Source organism: Carya illinoinensis, chromosome 2, assembly GCF_018687715.1.
Source record: "Carya illinoinensis cultivar Pawnee chromosome 2, C.illinoinensisPawnee_v1, whole genome shotgun sequence".
Classification (NCBI taxonomy): domain Eukaryota; kingdom Viridiplantae; phylum Streptophyta; class Magnoliopsida; order Fagales; family Juglandaceae; genus Carya; species Carya illinoinensis.
Genome location: NC_056753.1, coordinates 19,623,674 through 19,641,537, shown reverse-complemented (window position 1 = coordinate 19,641,537; position 17,864 = coordinate 19,623,674). Strand labels below are relative to the sequence as shown.

At 37.7% G+C, this 17,864-nt stretch overlaps 1 protein-coding gene across 3 annotated transcripts; it reads right to left on the bottom strand.

Moving 5' to 3' along the window:
- Positions 1–1,408: 1,408 nt before the first annotated feature.
- Positions 1,409–17,285, bottom strand: LOC122300261 (myb-like protein X). 3 transcript variants are annotated; one of them, XM_043110772.1, is made up of 4 exons: positions 16,723–17,285; positions 15,704–16,601; positions 2,907–3,870; positions 1,409–2,625 (listed from the first exon to the last, which is right to left on the bottom strand). In XM_043110772.1, the coding sequence occupies exons 2-4, from the start codon at positions 15,779–15,781 to the stop codon at positions 2,144–2,146; spliced, it is 1,524 nt and encodes a 507-aa protein (XP_042966706.1). In that variant the 5' UTR covers positions 15,782–16,601; positions 16,723–17,285; the 3' UTR covers positions 1,409–2,143. The 3 variants fall into 3 exon arrangements, with proteins under 3 accessions (XP_042966706.1, XP_042966708.1, XP_042966707.1); XM_043110774.1 differs by having other exon boundaries at positions 16,742–17,285; XM_043110773.1 differs by having other exon boundaries at positions 15,704–17,285.
- Between the last annotated feature and the right edge of the window lie 579 nt (positions 17,286–17,864).

The following is a 17,864-nucleotide window of genomic DNA, read 5'->3' as shown; positions in this document are numbered from 1 at the left end:
CTGATAGCAAATCTGCCATGTCCATAGCCTCCAATCCAGTTCAGCATGAAAGAACCAAACACATCCAAATTGACTGTCATTTAGTTCGTGAAAAACTACAGCAAAACCTTATCAAGCTATTCTACATTCCATCTCGACTACAGTTGGCAGACATCCTTACAAAACCACTTGGTTCTTTACCTTTTCACCATACTCTCCGCAAGATGAACATCCTCAATATTCATGTTCATCTTGAGGGGGGGTGTTGGAGTATAGCATCAAAAATAGAAGATATGGAATTAAAAGCTAAATATGAGAAGGGCAGATTAGAGAATGTACATTGACAGTTATTTCTGTTAATAAGCCACCATCTGTTATTCTCTTCTCATATCTGTATAAATACATGTAAAACGTTTGTATCAATTCACTCAATTCAGTAGCCTTAATGCAATATACGATAGCCTTCTTTTCTTTCTCTCTGTTTTTCTAGTTATCTAGAATTTAATCTTCTGTTTGTCAAGTTCTTAACAACATTCATATTAAAAATCATAAATTTTCACACTAGGTTTTGGGATATCCCCAATCTTTTTTTAATCCTCCCTAATAATATCGAAATCCCCTACCACACCACCCACGACCTGTCTAGGATAATCAGTTGTTTCAATTCTTGCCAGAAACATGAGGGGAGGAGCTATGAATTCGCCCTCCTCTGCTTCATTTATTGCATTTCCAACAAACTTTGCCTCTGTATGACACTACTAAATCCCACCCTGAGCGGAGGCCAAACCCCACACCGCCCAAGCAAGGGGGTAAATGTCCTTCTCGGCTATTATTTCTTGAGGAAGACCCCTATCAGCTTGACGCATGGCAGCGCGCGTTCGTGTTATGTCAAGTAGCGAGGGTTCTTTGTTGTTTCGGTGTAGGTTGCAGCACGCAAGATTGACTACCAACAACGACGTTGCAAGCGAGTACCACATTGACATTTTTTATTAGTTTGAAAGAAGGTATGATTTTGATATACCAACCTAATCACATCGATCTCTTTAAATTTTTTCAACTTTCATGATCAGCTAGAAAAAGATCCCAACCCAGGGAACCTGAACAAGGAAATTTTTCCGAAGTTTGTTTTGGTTTCCAATAAATTTTAACCAAATATCTTCAAATCTGAAAAACAATATACAATTTTAACTTTTCATCCAAATATCACCCAATCATTGAACCATACACAAAAATTAAAACCACTTTCACATGTAATAAAAAAATACTTTTTAAAAATAATATTAAAAAATCTTTTTAATTTTATTAATCCACTTTCACAATCCTCGTATAGAACTTATTTCAAAATATATATTTGAAATTTTCTTACCTTTTTCAAAACCCAATAAACAATAAATCTCAAAGAGAATTTCAAACATTCTCAAAAGCTTTATAACCAATCATGGCCAAATATTTCAGTTAAAGATAGCAATTTAGTGGTACAAATTGTACTAGAGTAGAACATTTTATTTACAGGAATTCTATTTCCTACCTCAAAAATTGGGTCCCCTCCGATTACGAATATTAGGAGACGGAAAATGAATGAATGCCCACTACCTTCTTTCCCTCTATTTTACATTTCTTGTAAATAAGAGTTGTATGTTACAAATCAAAATTGTGGCCGGGTTGTAGAGACCACATCTAGTTTCCCTTACATTCTGATTAGACAACTTCTAAGCTCAGCTCTTACGTAAATATGATAAAATTGCACGAGCTTATACATCTCCTTTCTGAAATCCAAAGAGACCTTCCGCAGTTGCCTTGTATGAAATTTGCCATTTTGAATGAGTTAGTGATCTGATGCCATGAGGCAAAAATCCCCCCCTCCCGTCCGGAATCTAGTCTCAAGGCTCACTGGAGCATGCAATGGTGGCGTAGGAACGTTCAATGAACTAAGTCAAAGAACAAGGCATGCACTGACGACCCACGCGACACTCTGGAACAGCATGCAATACAAAAGAATGCATCAAGAAAATCGGAAAATCCAAGTCCAAGGGCCAAATGCTGCTGTACCTTCTCTGGTTGTGTTCCTGATGAAGGGTTTCTTTCCCAGCTCAAAAGTAGGAGGGTGAAGCATGCCCATTTTCAATGATTAGTGCCCATTTGTATCATTAATCAGTATCATTAATCAGTAGGGAATAACATATGGCAGGGCACAAACATCAGCAGACTCTATTCTCAGAGCTTCATCCCATACCTGTGGTGTGTCCTCAACCCCTAAAGATTCCACCTTGGACTTCTCCGATTGAAAATCATGGCTGCTAAACAACCATTCTTGGTCATCATAATCCGACCATTCACCCATTTTCGGTACCATATACACCTCGCTTAGATATTTAGAATCTGGGTGGGGTGGCTTGGCGGACACTTGAGCAATCTGATCAGCTTGTGCAGTGACAATCGTAGACTTCTTTGAGTCAGAAGATGATTGATCTATAACGCCATTTATCTTGCATTCCTTATCATCCGCCTTAGGATTACTGGCTGCACCATGCCTATCTGAAGCATTCAGGACAGAAGTTTGACAAGGTTCCAATATCCTTCCATTTTCGGAAAATTGATGGGAGGAAGACGTGGTTCTTGCCAACTTATGGGGCCTAAGATCACCGACTGTAAGAAAGTTCAGAAATGAAATATCACTTGTCAGCAAAAGGAAATCATCAGAGTTCGAAACTGCTAGACAAAATTAAATTAATGTGATTTTAAGAATCACTGGCAACTAACTCGGAGAAAATTTTAACCCACAAAAAAGAGAGGAGAAGAAAATCACGAGACCTACCATAGTCTTAAAAGGATAGTTACAACAATCCTAAAAAGGGATAAAGGCTATCGTAATATGCAAGTAAAGGTTGGGCTGCAACAATTCATGATTCATTGTTAAAATAACTCACCATGTAAAACCCCATTTGTATCAACTTCCTTCCGTTTCTTGAGATTTTTCTCGGAAGCAGCACTCTTTTTGCTGTCCTTGGGAAGTTGCAAGGTTTTAGTATCATGGCTACTGATAAGATCACTCTTGTTGACATCTTTTAAATTATCGTGTTCTGTAATCTTATGGTCAATTTTGCCCTTCGTTTTCTCCTCCTTTTTCTTCTCTTTGTCCCTGTCCTTATCCTTCCCTTGGCTCTTTTTCTCTCGATCTTTATCCTTGCGTTTATCCCCCCATTTATCATCACCTTCCTTTTCTTTGGTCCTTTCCTTCTCTTCAACAGTTCTCTCAACATTTTTCTCAAACGGTCTAGAAATTCCTCCAATTCTAGTTTGAAGAACCACATCAGGACTCGGAACCATTGAATTTCCACTGAATCTTCCCTCACCTTTAATTCCTTGACCAACCACCTTTCTGTCATCAACCCTCTTGTTCTTCTCCTTACCTTCAGCCACCAATTTGGCCGTCCCCTCATCCTTTCTTTGATCCATTTTTGCAAACTTCTCAACCAACTTGCTCTCAGTTGCTCTGTCATCATCTTTAATCCTCCTGCCCAACTCCTGCACAAATTTAGAATCCTTCTCCTCTGCCATATGGCTGCTCTCGCTGAGTTTCTTTGCATTGTAACCTGCAAACTGCCCAGAAAATCTTTTCTCATCAGAAATGTGATTTTTAATTTTGTTTTCATCTTTTTTAACCAGTTTTTCTCCAGTTTGACCTGGAAGTCTCTTCTCATCAGGGGTACTTTTTTTCTCCTTATCTTTATCTCTGTCCTGCTTATCCTTCTTTTTATCTCTATGCTTGTCCTTCTTGTCTTTCTTTTCTCTAGGCTTTGCCTCATTTTTATCTGTCTCTCTTTTCTCTTTAGGTTCTCTCTTCTCTTTGTCCCTTTTCTCCTTTTTATGCTTCTTCTCTCTCTGCTTTTCCTGTGAAGCATGAGAAAGCAATAGTATGAAAATGCTTTTCTAAAATACTAGGAGAATATATTACAGAATTACAAAGAATCCATCCTGGCCGCAGACAGCAACAGATAGTTTTTCATTATATGATCTATTTTTCCCCAATGAAGTAAATATATCATCAGCAACAATTTACACAAGGTTCTAGATAAAATGAATGTGAGAAGATTCCAAACTGCAGTATAGTGACAAACAACAGCAAAGGAAGACATGGCAAACAAGAACCACCACAACAAATGAAGGCTGGAGAGAATTCTTCTGACCAATACATAACATTGTCCTACAATACCCTCTAGCTTATTTGAGACAAGGAAATCCATACATTTAAACCAATTAATAATAATCCATACTATGGAGAGGCCAATAAAGCACTAAAGTGAAGAACAAATCTATTTTTAAGCCTAGTTATTGACGCACCAAACATAACTTTGATGTGGAAACCTTCCAATTTGTCTAGCATAAAGAAGTATCAGTGTTTTGATCTTTTCTATAACTCTAATAGATCCCACAGCAAGTGGTGTAAACACACACCAGCTTGAAGCTAGCACAACTCTAACGTGAGAGCTTCCATTGTTTGGCTTCCACATTGGAACCACAAACTGCTCAGCATTAATGACATCTATGTAAAATATATACAAGTAGAGCCCCATTAAAGGGGAACCACTCAGGTTTTACAAGAGAAATGAAGAAAAGAAAAGAAAGGAAAAGAAAAAGAAGCAAATAGGAAATGAAAGCCAATTGGAAGTAGACCAATACGATATGCAAATCCTCCTAAACAACAATCATCTTCAATTTGCTGGCAAGTTAGAACATTCCTGAATACCATATTTCAAGAAACAAAATTGTAACCTATCATCTCGAACTAAGGAAGATGTTGTTGTCATATGCCTCTGAAATGCGCTGATCCATCAATATATATAGCCAATGCCTTCCCTAAATCTTGAAATTATACCCTTTCTAGCTCCTAACTTTGTACCTAGGTGTATGCTTGTTTGTATACCTCCTGTGTACTTGGACTATGCCTATTTACTACTTTCAATAAAATGTTATTTTACTTATCAAAAACTAAAATCTTGAAATTGTACCCTAAAGAAAAACAAGGAGATAATAATGATATACCATTTCCAGTGGTCTTTGGAAGGACATATCGCATGAGAGTTCTCTCAGTCATACAAGCTAAATGTTTCAGATTTTGGTAAACTTATGCATCATAAAAATTACCCACCATGCTTGATCGTGCTGATTAACTTATCTCAGAGGCATTGTTATCCCTCCATATAGGCTATAAAAAGAAACAAGCAGCAACACTAAAAACCCTCGAGTGGGGATGAAAAGATTTCCACATAATCTAGTGCTCCTTCCTCCTACTGGAGGGCAAATTTCGTAATTCACTCAGCATGCCCAATTAAGACAGAGTTGTGGAAGTTAAAAACACTATCTTCTATCACAAAAATCTATCCAACAAGAACAAAAATAGAACTCCACCTATACTGAAAGCTGTATTTCATTCTAACTAGGAAAAAACTAGAATGTCACCAATTAAAATGGTCCAGAAATCAAGTCTCTTGGCCGTCAAAACAAAGAAGAGGAATCCAACAAAGTATAGCTTCTGAGATGGGAACGATTGAAAAAATTGCAAGATCGCGCCTAATATTTTCAACTTTAAAGAAATTATCATGGGCCATCTAGCCAAAAAAATTCTCCTGTCATCAAAAGATCTTCTCAAAAGTAGCAGTTCTGCACAACTGGTGGGCATCTTATACTTGTTCTTCGGCTACAAAGGAGGCAACAATCTAAAGGACCTTGGTTTCCTTCAACCATCAAAACAGACTATCCCACTCAGCTAGTTGTATCCCAGCTTTTTTAGTTAATGATTGTCTCCTGGTCCTATATTTCTCAGAAACTCCTTGTACGGAACCCAAAAAATTATATTTCCCCAAAAGTTATTACAGACTTTCATAAAATAAACAAGATATTATCTCAAAGAGGTTTTTTTTACAAGTATATCTCAAAGATAAAATACTATGGTACAAAAGCTGAAAATGCTATCGGTCCTGTAGAACGATGAAGCCACTTCCCACGAACCTATATGTATTCTACTACTCCACAGTACATCACATCCTACATAAACAATGGAGGTAGCTGTTGTGGAGAAAGCACGGAGAAATGTGCCACCTGCTCAAGCCTGCAGAAGTAATATCAAAATGGTATGAGGTTCCTTGACCAAGAGAGCAGACGCAGAGAAGGCTGAAGATCTTTAGTTTCATAAACAAGAATTGCTAAAGTTAAGACGGTTGGTTAATTCCATGATCCAGCGGGTGGATAAGGCAATGGGCTTGGGCTTGGGCTTGGGTCCGAAATCTTCAAGCTTGGGCAAAAAGAGGCCGACTAAAGATACTAATATAAACTGGGCCAGCAAAGGAGATATACTTGGGCCGAGAAGGTAAATCAACAGCCCAGCCCATCAAAAATTGTTCGAACCCAAAATTGGCAGGTCAAACACCCCAAGCCACCAGGAACGGGTCCTGCATATGTTAACAGCAAAGACACGCAGATGTCCCCTAATCATTGGCCAGGGACCACATAGAACCAGAGGGAGTAGGCAACCTGTTGGGTGGGACCCTAGTCAAATGGGTTGCTGGAGTTGAGGCCGTCAACTGAGTTAGAAGCCGAGAATGGCTGTTTCGGATGTAAGAGGGTTCTCGGGCAGTGGAAAAGGGCCAGAATGAGCTGGGGAGCATCTCTGCCACATTTGGAAGTCCTACAGCTGCTGTGGCTGAACGAGATGAACCACAAATGGATACTAAGATGCCGATGGTGGACAGTACTGAGACACTGGGTGCAGGGGACATCCAAATCAATGCTGGTACCTTGATAATTTTCATGCCCATAGCCTCTTAACACAATACGGCTGTGGAGATATAGATGGTATGGACATTGGTGTTGATGATCCTTGGGATGAGCCTACCCGCTTTGAATTCACTGCTCCAGTTGAATGATCAGATCCTAGCACCAGATTGGGTATAACTTAAAGCCAAGGAGATTCAACTGTGTAAGACGCCCCTGTATTGGTTTTGAAGATCAATTCCCGGCCTTACTTGCTGCTATCGAAGCTGGATATCCCAATTCAAACATGGAAAGCCATTCAGCCAAGAAAAGGGAAAGGGAATTAAAGAGACTTACTTTGTTTGGTGAATTACGAAGGAAGTGCGACTCGTGGTAGTAAGGAAGGGGTAACATTGGTGGTAGGGGTGTAAATGGTCCGGTTGGATAAAAATTTTGGACGTGACCGATTTTTTCAGTCCACCAAAAATGGAGACTGAACCAGACCGGACCAATATAGTATTTAGACCAAACCGGACCACTTTGGTTCGGCGGTCCGATAGGTCTTATCTGGGTATTTTGGTCCAACCGTTTTTTTTTTTTTGTCTTTTTTTTTTTTTCAAGATTTTGAGAAAAAATATATATAAAATGATTAAAAAGAATCAAGTGAATGATATAAACTAAGTTATCTAACCTAAGTATATACATTTTTTTTTTTATTGGCACCGAGTGTCTGGAACAGCATCCCGACTAATCCCGATGGTGCACAGGCCCTCGACAATGAGTTTTTGTAGGTGCACCTCGGGTAATTCAAGAGAAAAATCCCCCAGTCTGATGGCTCGGGGAAGCATACCCCCCCAAGTTCAAAGCCTTAATTAATCACTTGAACCAACCCCTAGAGGTTTCTAAACTAAGTATATACTTAACTAATTAAGTATAATAAATTAATAATACTAATAGTATGTGTACTATCAATAATTAATAGTTAATACTTTGTCTTAAAATTCTTAACCTTTAATTTTTATATAATTTCTTGGACCGAGATCGACCAGTCTCTTAATTGGTCTGATTGGTTTTCTCAACCCAAAGGAAAAATTTTCAGCCCTAATAAGTGGTTTTATGAAGCTCAAGATCGTCTCATGTAATGTAAGGGGTTTGAACAACTCAAAGAAGTGCACCAAGTAAGAAATCAGCTTTGTGGCTGGAAAGGAGATGTTGTAGGTTTACAAGAGACAAGATTGGAGCTCATCTCCCCTAGCATAATACAGAGTTTGTGGAATTGTTGTCAAGTCAAGGTGGTCGTATTTGGTGACTAAAGGGGCTTCAGGAGGCATATTGGTAATGTGGGATAAAAGGGTGCTGGAAAAGACGGATGAGTGTGTTGGGGAGTATGCGGGGGCCATTTCTTTCAATAATGTGGAAAATAGTTATCACTGGTCCTTTGCCGGTGTTTATGGTCCTAATTCTAATATTGCGAGAAAAGGCTTGTGAGATGAATTGGCTGGTCTTTGTAACTTATGGAGCCTTGGTGTAGTGGGGGATGATTTTAATGTCATCCGTTTCTCAAGCAAATGATTAGGAGGTCCTAGCTCTAGTTCAGCAATGGCGTATTTTTCTGAATTTATTTACGAGCAAGATCTTTAGGACATTCCTCTAGTTAGTACTTAGTAGCACTTTCACTTGATCTAGTAATAGAGAGCATCCAGCTTGGTCAAGACTTGATAGATTCCTCATTTTGCACGATTGGGAAGCACATTTTCTGGATCTAATCCAGAATCAACTTCCAAGGTTGTGCTTAGATCACTTTCCCATTCTCAATGATTGTGGAGGCATCTAGGGAGGTAAAAGATATTTTAAGTTTGAGAACATGTGGCTGAAATTAGAAGGATTCATTGAGACAATGGTGGTCATCCTATGTCATACAAGGCAATCCTAGTTATGTGTTCATTTGTAAGCTGAAGGCTTTAAAACTGAAGAAGTGGAATGAGCAGATTTTTGGGAATGTGGAACACCAAAAAAAGTCCCTTCTCAATGGATTATAGGGTTTGGAGGATGTGGAGGAGGAGATGGGTCTTTCTAAAGAAGAAAAGGCTCACAAAAAGCTTGTGACCTCGGATATTGAAAGGATGGCTTTACTAGAAGAGATTTCTTGGAGACAAAAATTGAGGGCTTTATGGTTAAAAGAAGGGGACAAATGCACCAAGTTCTTCCATTGCTTGGCTAATTCACATAGAAGGCACAATGTGATTGAGTCATTGTTAGTAGATGGAAGGAATACATTGAACCTGTTTGAGACCACAGATCACATCACCAACTTCTATGCACAATTACTTTCCGAACAACTTTCTTGGAGACCGAGTCAGGATGGTTTTGTATTTGATCCGCTCAACCATCAAGAAGCAAGTTGGCTAGAGAAGCCATTCGAGGATGTAGAGATTTACAAGGTGGTGAAAAGTATGGCAAGCGACAAAGCTCCGGGTCTAGATGGGTTCACCATGGCTTTCTTTCAAGAATGTTGGGACGTAGTTATAGATGGCATCATAAGCTTCTTCCATGAGTTTCAAGAAAGAGGTAATTTTGAAAAAAAAACCTTAATGTTACTTTCATTGCTCTCATTCCAAACAAGCCAGGGGTGGTAGAGATTAAGGATTTCCATCCTATCAGCTTGGTGAGCGGAATGTACAAAAATCCTTTCAAAGGTATTGACTAATAGATTGAGTATGGTATTGAAGAAGATTATTTCCAAGCCCCCAAATGCATTTGTACGAGGTCAACAAATTTTTGACTCAATTCTCATTGCCAATGAATGTTTGGATAGTCAAATCAAGTAGGTTGAACTAGGGTTATTATGCAAACTCGATATGGAGAAGGTATATGATCGAGTTATACATGCTCAAGAGGTGTGGCCTTGGAGCGAGATGGTGCTCTTGGATTAAATTTTGTACATCCATCGTACATTTCCCTACATTGGTGAACGGTACTCCAATGGGCTTCTTCGGAAGCTCGAGGGGTTTGAGGCAAGATGATCCCATATCTCCATCACTTTTTGTTTTCCTAATGGAAGCTTTTAGTAAAATGATCACAGGTCTTGTGGAAGGTGGATTTCTATCTGGATTTGTAATAGGGGAAGCAAGAACCAACACTTGTGAGATGACTTACCTCTTATTTGCAGATGATACTCTTCTATGGTGCTAGAAATAATCAAATTCAAGTTTTGCTCCTGCTTTGCTTCAAAGCAGCATCGGGTTTGAAAGTGAATATTGCCAAGTTAGAATTAGTTCTAGTTGGAAATGTTCCAAGTGTTTTGAGCTTGGCTAGTATTATGGGGTGCAAAGTCTCCACCTTGCCAATGAAGTATCTTGATATTCCCTTGGGTGCTTCCTTTAAGTCGAAGTCTATCTAGGATGGGGTGTTGGAAAAAATGGAGAGTAAACTAGCTAGTTGGAAGAGGATATATTTGTCCAAACATGGTAGAGCTACATTGATAAAAAGTACTCTATCCAACTTGCTCACTTACTATTTATCATTATTTCCACTACCATGCAAGGTGGCTCACCAGTTAGAAATTGCAACGAGACTTCCTATTGGGGAGGAGAAAAGGGGGGGGGGGGGGGGGGGGGGGGGTTTGCGTATGGGATGAAGAATTCAAGTTTCATTTGGTGAAGGGCTATGGTTTGTACTCCAATACGTGAAGGCAGGTTGGGAATTCGGAACTTCTTTGTTTTCAATAAGGCCTTGATGGGTAAGTGGTTGTGGAGATACCAAGAAGAGAGGGGAGCTTTATGGAGGGTTATCATAGATCTAAAATATGGTGGATTGTGAGGAGGATGGTACTGGAATGATGTGAGCGAATGACATGGGGTGGGGCTTTGGAAACACATAAGAAGAGGCTGGAAAAGCTTCATCAATACACGCTTTGCAGTTGGGGATGGTTCCAAAATTAAATTCAGGAATGATTTATGGTGTGGAGATAAAATCCTAAAGGAAGCTTACCCGGCAATATATGGCATTGCACGAAGACAGTAGGCTTCAGTAGTAGAGCTCATGGATCTATCTATCTAGTGGCTCTCCTTAATGGAATATCATTTTCCTTAAGAGCTGCCCAATATTAGGAAATTGACATATATACAAATTTCTTCAATCTTGTGTATAATTGTAGAGTGAATGGAGGAGCTCATAAGATCTTGTTGTCGCTGTCCAAGAAGGGGAGATTCACTGTACAGTCGTACTATAATTTCCTTATCTTACACACTTTACAAGTCCGTTCCCATGGAAGAACATATGGAAGACTAAGGCCCCCTTAAAAGCTTCTTTTTTTTAATGGACAGCTTCATTAGGGAAGATTCTCACCTTAGATAATCTAAGTAAACACCGCATCATTGTGTTGGATTGGTGTTATGTGTAAGAAAAGTGGTGAGTCCATGGATCACCTATTATTGGATTGTGATGTAGCCATGAGCTTGTGGAATGATATCTTTGCTAGAATGGTGCTCCATTGGTGATGCCATGAAGGGTAGTTGATTTTCTATCCAGCTGGCGACGCATCCAAGGTAACTGTCAAATAGCAACTATGTGGAAGATGATTCCAATTTGTTTCTGGTGGTGTATATGGATGGAGAAGAATGGTCAAAGTTTTGAGGATCATGAGCGGACAATGGATGAGCTTAGAACATTTTTTCTTAATAATTTATTCCATTGGTCAATTGTAATAGACTTTAATGGCATTAAGGTACATGATTTCCTTGTATCTTTATACAATTATGCATAAGTATTGCTTTTGTATATGTCCCTTGTACTTGGCTATGCCTATTATAATAAAATTCTTATTTGCTGATCAAAAAAATTATTTGCAATGGCTAGAACTTGAAATCTTTTTCAGTGCCAGCTCATTCCTAGAACCAGAAATCTGAGATTTTCTCTTTCAGAAACACAACAATATACAAAGGCTAGGTCTTTGCTAAATCATATACACCTGAATTACTAAACTATGACTCCCTCATCCATATACCAATTAAGAATTCCGTTAAAATAGATATTGTATCTCCTCTCCAAATACACAAATCAAAATCATGGCTAAACCCAGTAAGTATTCCTTTTCGGAAGATGTATTCTTTATGGGCACATCTTTTTTTTTTTATAAGTAATGAGTTTAGATAAAAGTTGAAAGTTTCTCCCTATATATTATGGCATGATTACCGTATAACATAAATTTGACTCATACGCAAGTAATTCAATATATCTATCAGACTTTCAAGGCTTAATCCAATCATCAGATAGGTCACAAGCTATTTCTTGGCACTTTGCAAGATCAACCCCTTTTCTCTTACAAGTACTCACAACAATGGAGATAACAGCATCTTTCCTAGTATTGACTGGAAAAAGTGAAGAACACTTCTCCATGCATGCTTGTGGTTCTAACAGTCAACATGATCCTCGTGCAAAAACTCACAGGAGTATGTACTCTTATTTAATTTATGGGGAAAAAAGGCAAAAGATTTCTTTTGGGTCAAGGAATTTTTTTTATTTTTTGGCTGAATGAGTCGGAATAATTAGTCTCCCAGTTTAGTTTACCCTATGGTCTTGACACATGCATAAACACAAACTTGCATACAAAGACATGCTTTCTTAAGGTTTCAGAATAAGCAAATACGAAGCAATTCCCTCCTGTCTGAATTTAGGGTGCCCATCTATAATAACATAACATAGAGCATTCGAAGAGGGGACAAATATTATTTGTTTTCTATTGGTAATGGGTAGAAAACCATTGCTTAAAGCCAACGCTTGGAAGTAGGGTGACTAAATTTTCAATCACCCTTATGATCTTTGTGCTTTGAAAACAAATTGGAATGGTAAAAAAGGATATAATTTGTATCACAAAACTTGTAAGAGATGCAACAAAGGCGCAAATAATCAAGAAAAAGCAGTTACAAATAAGCATTTTTTGTTTTAGAAGTAGTTACAAATAAGCAGTTACACGCCAAAGGCTTGTGGCTTGATTGACATAATCCCCAGCCTCCAAAATGGAGGTCTGGAGTTTGAAACCCCCCTCCCCCAAATATATCAATAAAAAAAAAAAAAAAACATATTAACAAGTTGAGTCCAAAAACATCAGTGAATACCATGATCATTATTGTTGTACACAATTTGAACTAAATTTTCCAACAAATAAAGTACCATTAGTATCGAATCACATAATGCATCCTTCCAATTGCCTAAAACTCCAAGGAATGTAACTTGTAAGACTGGTTGACCCCAGTTTCTATCATAAACAATGGGCAACTATTGACACAGTTTTAAATTGAAAATTTATAAGGATTCATGTAAAAACTATAACCAAAGCTCCGTATATGCTATAGCCTCAAACACTTACCACTTCCAAATGCCATCAAACTTGAGTTGACAGAATTTCTTTCTTTTTTAACAAACAGAAGTCCTAAGTGCAGTTCTCCAGGAATTGCTTCATGAAGCGCAAAACAAGTGCAAACACATAATTTTCAGAAAAAATCACGGCATAATAGCAACAGCCTCCTCTCAAATCAAGGCATAAACACTCATTCACAAGCTCAGTGACACCACTTGCTCAGCAGTGTTAGATATGAAGTTTCTTCTCTCCTTTTTTTTTTTTTTCTTCTCTCTAAGTGATGAAGCATCTTCTTTAAAGCCTAAGACTAAGGCAAAACCAAGTAGGAAGCCTTCTAGATAAAAGAACAGGTGTCCATGGCTGTTAATTAGGTCAATATTACTTTATTTTAGCTATATCAATCTCAACTTCTTTGCACGACTTTTGCAACCCCAAATCAAACCCTTTCCTTTACCCCATTAAAACCCTATGCATACATACATATATATATATATATTCCCAAGCCTTTCAGACACCAAGTAACCAAAATAAAACCCTAAAATACCTAATTCTTTTCTTTTCTTTTTTTCATTGACACTAGGTGTCCAAGAACAAAGTCCCGACTAATCCCAAGGGTGCATAAGCCCTTGGCAATGAGTTTTCCGCAAATGCACCTCAAGTAATTTAAGGGGAAGTTCCCCCCAGTCCGATGGCCCTTCTAAATTGTTTGCAACAACAAAGATTTGGACCTTAGACCTCCCTACCCCCAGGGGTTAATAAAATAACCTAAAATACCTAATTCTAATGCTGCTCAGAATTCATGCAGCCTTTGTTCTTTGTTTCAGCCCCTCTTCACCCTTTCAAACCCATTATTTTCCAATCTGTATTCAGACCACGAACACAACTCAATCCTTATCTAATTCCAAACCCTTAACTGACTAATTTTGCTGACCTGAATCCCACCCAAGCACATGAAGATGGGTTCTCCAAGTTTATCCTACGTCAGGCAGTAAGATTTAGCTATCTGAGTACTAGGAAACGATCTTTCTAGTTTACTCATACATCTTACCATGAGCAGCAGTTTTTTGCAATGCAAATAATAATACTAAGAATGAATATATAAAACTGAAATACGTTAAAAAAAAAAAAAAGGGGATATCCAACAAATTCATACATTTGTAACAATAAGTTCATCATACAGGAAAATTTCTGGAATAAGATGACAGCCAGTTTTAAATGAAGAAAACTGAAGTCTCAGATATGCATGTATTTTCAGATTAGAGATAAGAACTTCAATTAGTTAAGCTCCATGACTAAAATGACTAAACCATAATGAAAAAGGGTAAAGAAAACTTGGAAAATTAAAGTAACACTCCCTGTAACATCTATAAAACAACACTCCAGAAGGAAACAGGAAGTCAGCCACGAATATCATGAATAGTGTGACACTGAAGACTGCCTTCTCTGAAGAGGAGAACACCATTGTGTAGTAGCAAGAAAATAGATCTGGTGTTTAAGTATGCACATAAATATGACCATAATAATCATAGTATTCAACATGGTGACAACATAATTTACAATTCTTTGTGGGTTTTTCTAATTGGTACATTTATGATTCTTCGTGGATTACAATACAAATTATGAATTAGTGGCAGGAAAAATAAACACTGGTACTTTTAATTATCCTAAGAATTATCTTATTGGTACTTATCAAAAAAAAAAAAATCTTATTGGCTCAAGCATTTCTCAGATTAAAAGCACCTCATCAGTCCAAGCCGAATAAATTATCTGAAACCCAAAATGGATTGTAATGCCATCATATGATAAAGCAGGAGCTTTCATGAATGGCATGAACTTGGTCGATCGTAATTGATTTTAATGGCATAAACTTACATGAATTTCTTGTATGACTAGACTAGCATGCATAAGTTATGCTCTTATATATGCCCCGTGTACTTAGGTTATTGCCTATCCATATGATCAAGAAAATTTTGTTTACCTATCAAAAAGAATATGATACAACATAAGCTTGAGGAAACATGGCGCAAAGAAACCTCATTGTCATAACTTCAATTCCAAATACAGTCTTAATACCTAAACAACCCAAACAATCATAGAAAATGTTAAAAAATGATTAACAGAGTTAGTCCATCATTTACTTACCAAAAAAGAAAAGGAGTTAGTCCATCATTCTATTGATCAACCAAAAGTCCCAATCTTAACCATCAAAAGTAGGCAGTAGGATTACCCCCACCATTTCACCCTTCGAATATCTTCAATAGCACCCAAACTTCCACAAGTAATCTCTAGTCTTTAATAAGTTCAAATTTTATCTGCTCTTAAAATACATCCTAATACGTCAATCTATTACTTACCCCACAAAAGCAGAATCCAATCCATTAAATACTAAAGCTCTTCAGTCAGATGTGGATAACTCACCCATACTTATTTAAGGAATTACAGAAAGCTATGTAGTGCATCCAGTCTAGCTATGGCACAGAAGCAAAAATCTTCTTAAAATATGAATGTATCGGCAAAATCAAATGCTGTGCAACTCATAATAATACTGATTTCCAAACCCCTAATGAATGTCACACCATCTATGGACTATTATTGAACAAAAGAAAGAAAATTAACCTGTTTTAGCAAGTCCACATCCTTCGTCCTAGCCTTCTTTTCAAATCCTGGTGGTGGGAATGGAAAGCAGCGCGACATTGCAGGAAATCCACGAACACAGTATTCTAGCACCTTCTACAAATAAAAATGCTCTGATTACTTTCCAGAAGTGATGTTCCAGAAAGGGAACGAACCAGCAACTATGCTCCTGTCCATGCACCATGTCCCCGCATTCATTTCCAGCTTCAATATCCCTCCATAAGCTTACCACTCACTCCAACAAACACCAAATCCAAAAGCCACCAACACTTCTTCCCCACTTGCACAAATGCACACAACGGTCAAGCAGATAACAACGAAAGAACCTTCAAAACTTAACCATCAACACAGCACCCACTCCTTACACTAAACTAGCTCAATCAACACAAATGACAAAACTTAAAAACAACTTTGGTCAATAATTTAGCTCAATCTATGTTAACCCGAACGGTTCCTTGAGAAACAGAAACAGTGAACTGCAATCAGACCCTCTGTGTATGACCAAAACAAAATCATCACCTCCTTCTTAGAAGCAAATCTCAACAACAAAATCATTCCCTGGTGAAAGATCAAATGAGCAAAAACCAAGAACAGCCCAGAAACCCTCCCAAGTTCTCGGATCACTGTCTACACAAAATTCATACGTGCAATCCTCTTCCATGACCAGAGCACCAATGGGCAGCCATTGTTCCTAAGCAATCTCCGAACTTGATAACTGAACCCTAGTGCTGTCAAATCCACAATTTCGTTTCCGTGGAAGATCGGAGCTCTTGCCCATCGCCGAGCACGCTCCGTCAATCTTCAATCTGTGCTCTGATCAAACCTAATTAAGTCTGGAATCAAGGTATCCAACAAGTGCTCGATTATGATCCACAAAACCCTAGAAATCCAAAAGCAAAAGAAACACGTTTCTCAGCAAAAACTGCCAGAACAAAAAAGAACCCTAATTTCAATACTCAAAAGAAATTTAGAGAGAGAGCATCAAGGACTTTATTGGGTACCTAGGTAATTGTAGGGTACCGATCAAAAGCAGAAGAAAGGAAGCACGATTCGAGTCGCAAACGACAAAATTAAGGAATTTTTGAGGAGGAGAAAAAGGTATGGAATTGAGGGATTGAGATTAGTTTGTCTGCTACAAGGTTGGAAATGTAGGAGGACGAGATCTCTGTCCCTGTCTCTGTCTCTCTGTCTGTTTTTTTTTTTTTCCTTTCTTTCTTTCTTCTTTCTTACTGATGAAGAAGAAGAAGAAGAAAAAGAAGAAGTTAGCAAGCAATATTTTGGGGGAAAGAACCTTAATCAGGGTTTTGGTTTCTTTGTCCAGTGGGTTCTCTTCTGTCTCACTGTTTTTTCAAGTATTTGTGTGTTACAGAGTCTCCCGTCTCTCTGAGACTCTTCCTCCCAGTAGGTAATGTATTGTTCGGAAGTAACACGCAAGAGTCAGTGGCGAAGGGCTTAATATATTGCTTTTGATTTGTGAGAGAGAAAAAGAGACGCCAATCTAGACAGAGAAACGAGAGAGAGAGAGAGAGAGAGCAGTGCTCCACCGATCAAGTCCCACCCTTTCTTCCAATGCATGTTTTTCGTACTCCCCCACTCTTTGTTTTCTTCTTTTCTGATTTTTTATTATTTTTTTACAAGTTGTCGTTTAAGAAAGGAAACCCCAACAAATAACACTATTTATGAAAAATGCATTTAAAAAATAGTTGGATTTAATTCATTTCAACTTGAATTAATAAGAAACTAAATCGGTTTTAGTAAGTTTTTTAAATCATTCACCAAACCACTTTGATCGATAGATTCAAATCGAATTTATTTTTATGTTATCTAACAACTGAAGTTTATTTATTTTTGTACAAAAATATGATATAATTAAACATAAATTAACGTTATTGTCATTGTGTTTAATAAGAATTTTTTAAAAAATTAAAAGATTATACATATATTTTTTTATTTTATGTTAAAATTTTTGTTGTGCATAAAATACTACATTTGTTATCTATTTAATGGTCTTTATCCTCTAAATATATGAGGCAAAAAAGTGTGAAGAATTGAGGTTAAATATATAAATTATATATTTATTGAAACTATTTATATTTATATTATATTTTTATTGAAATAGTTAGGCTCGATTTGGATTGAGAGG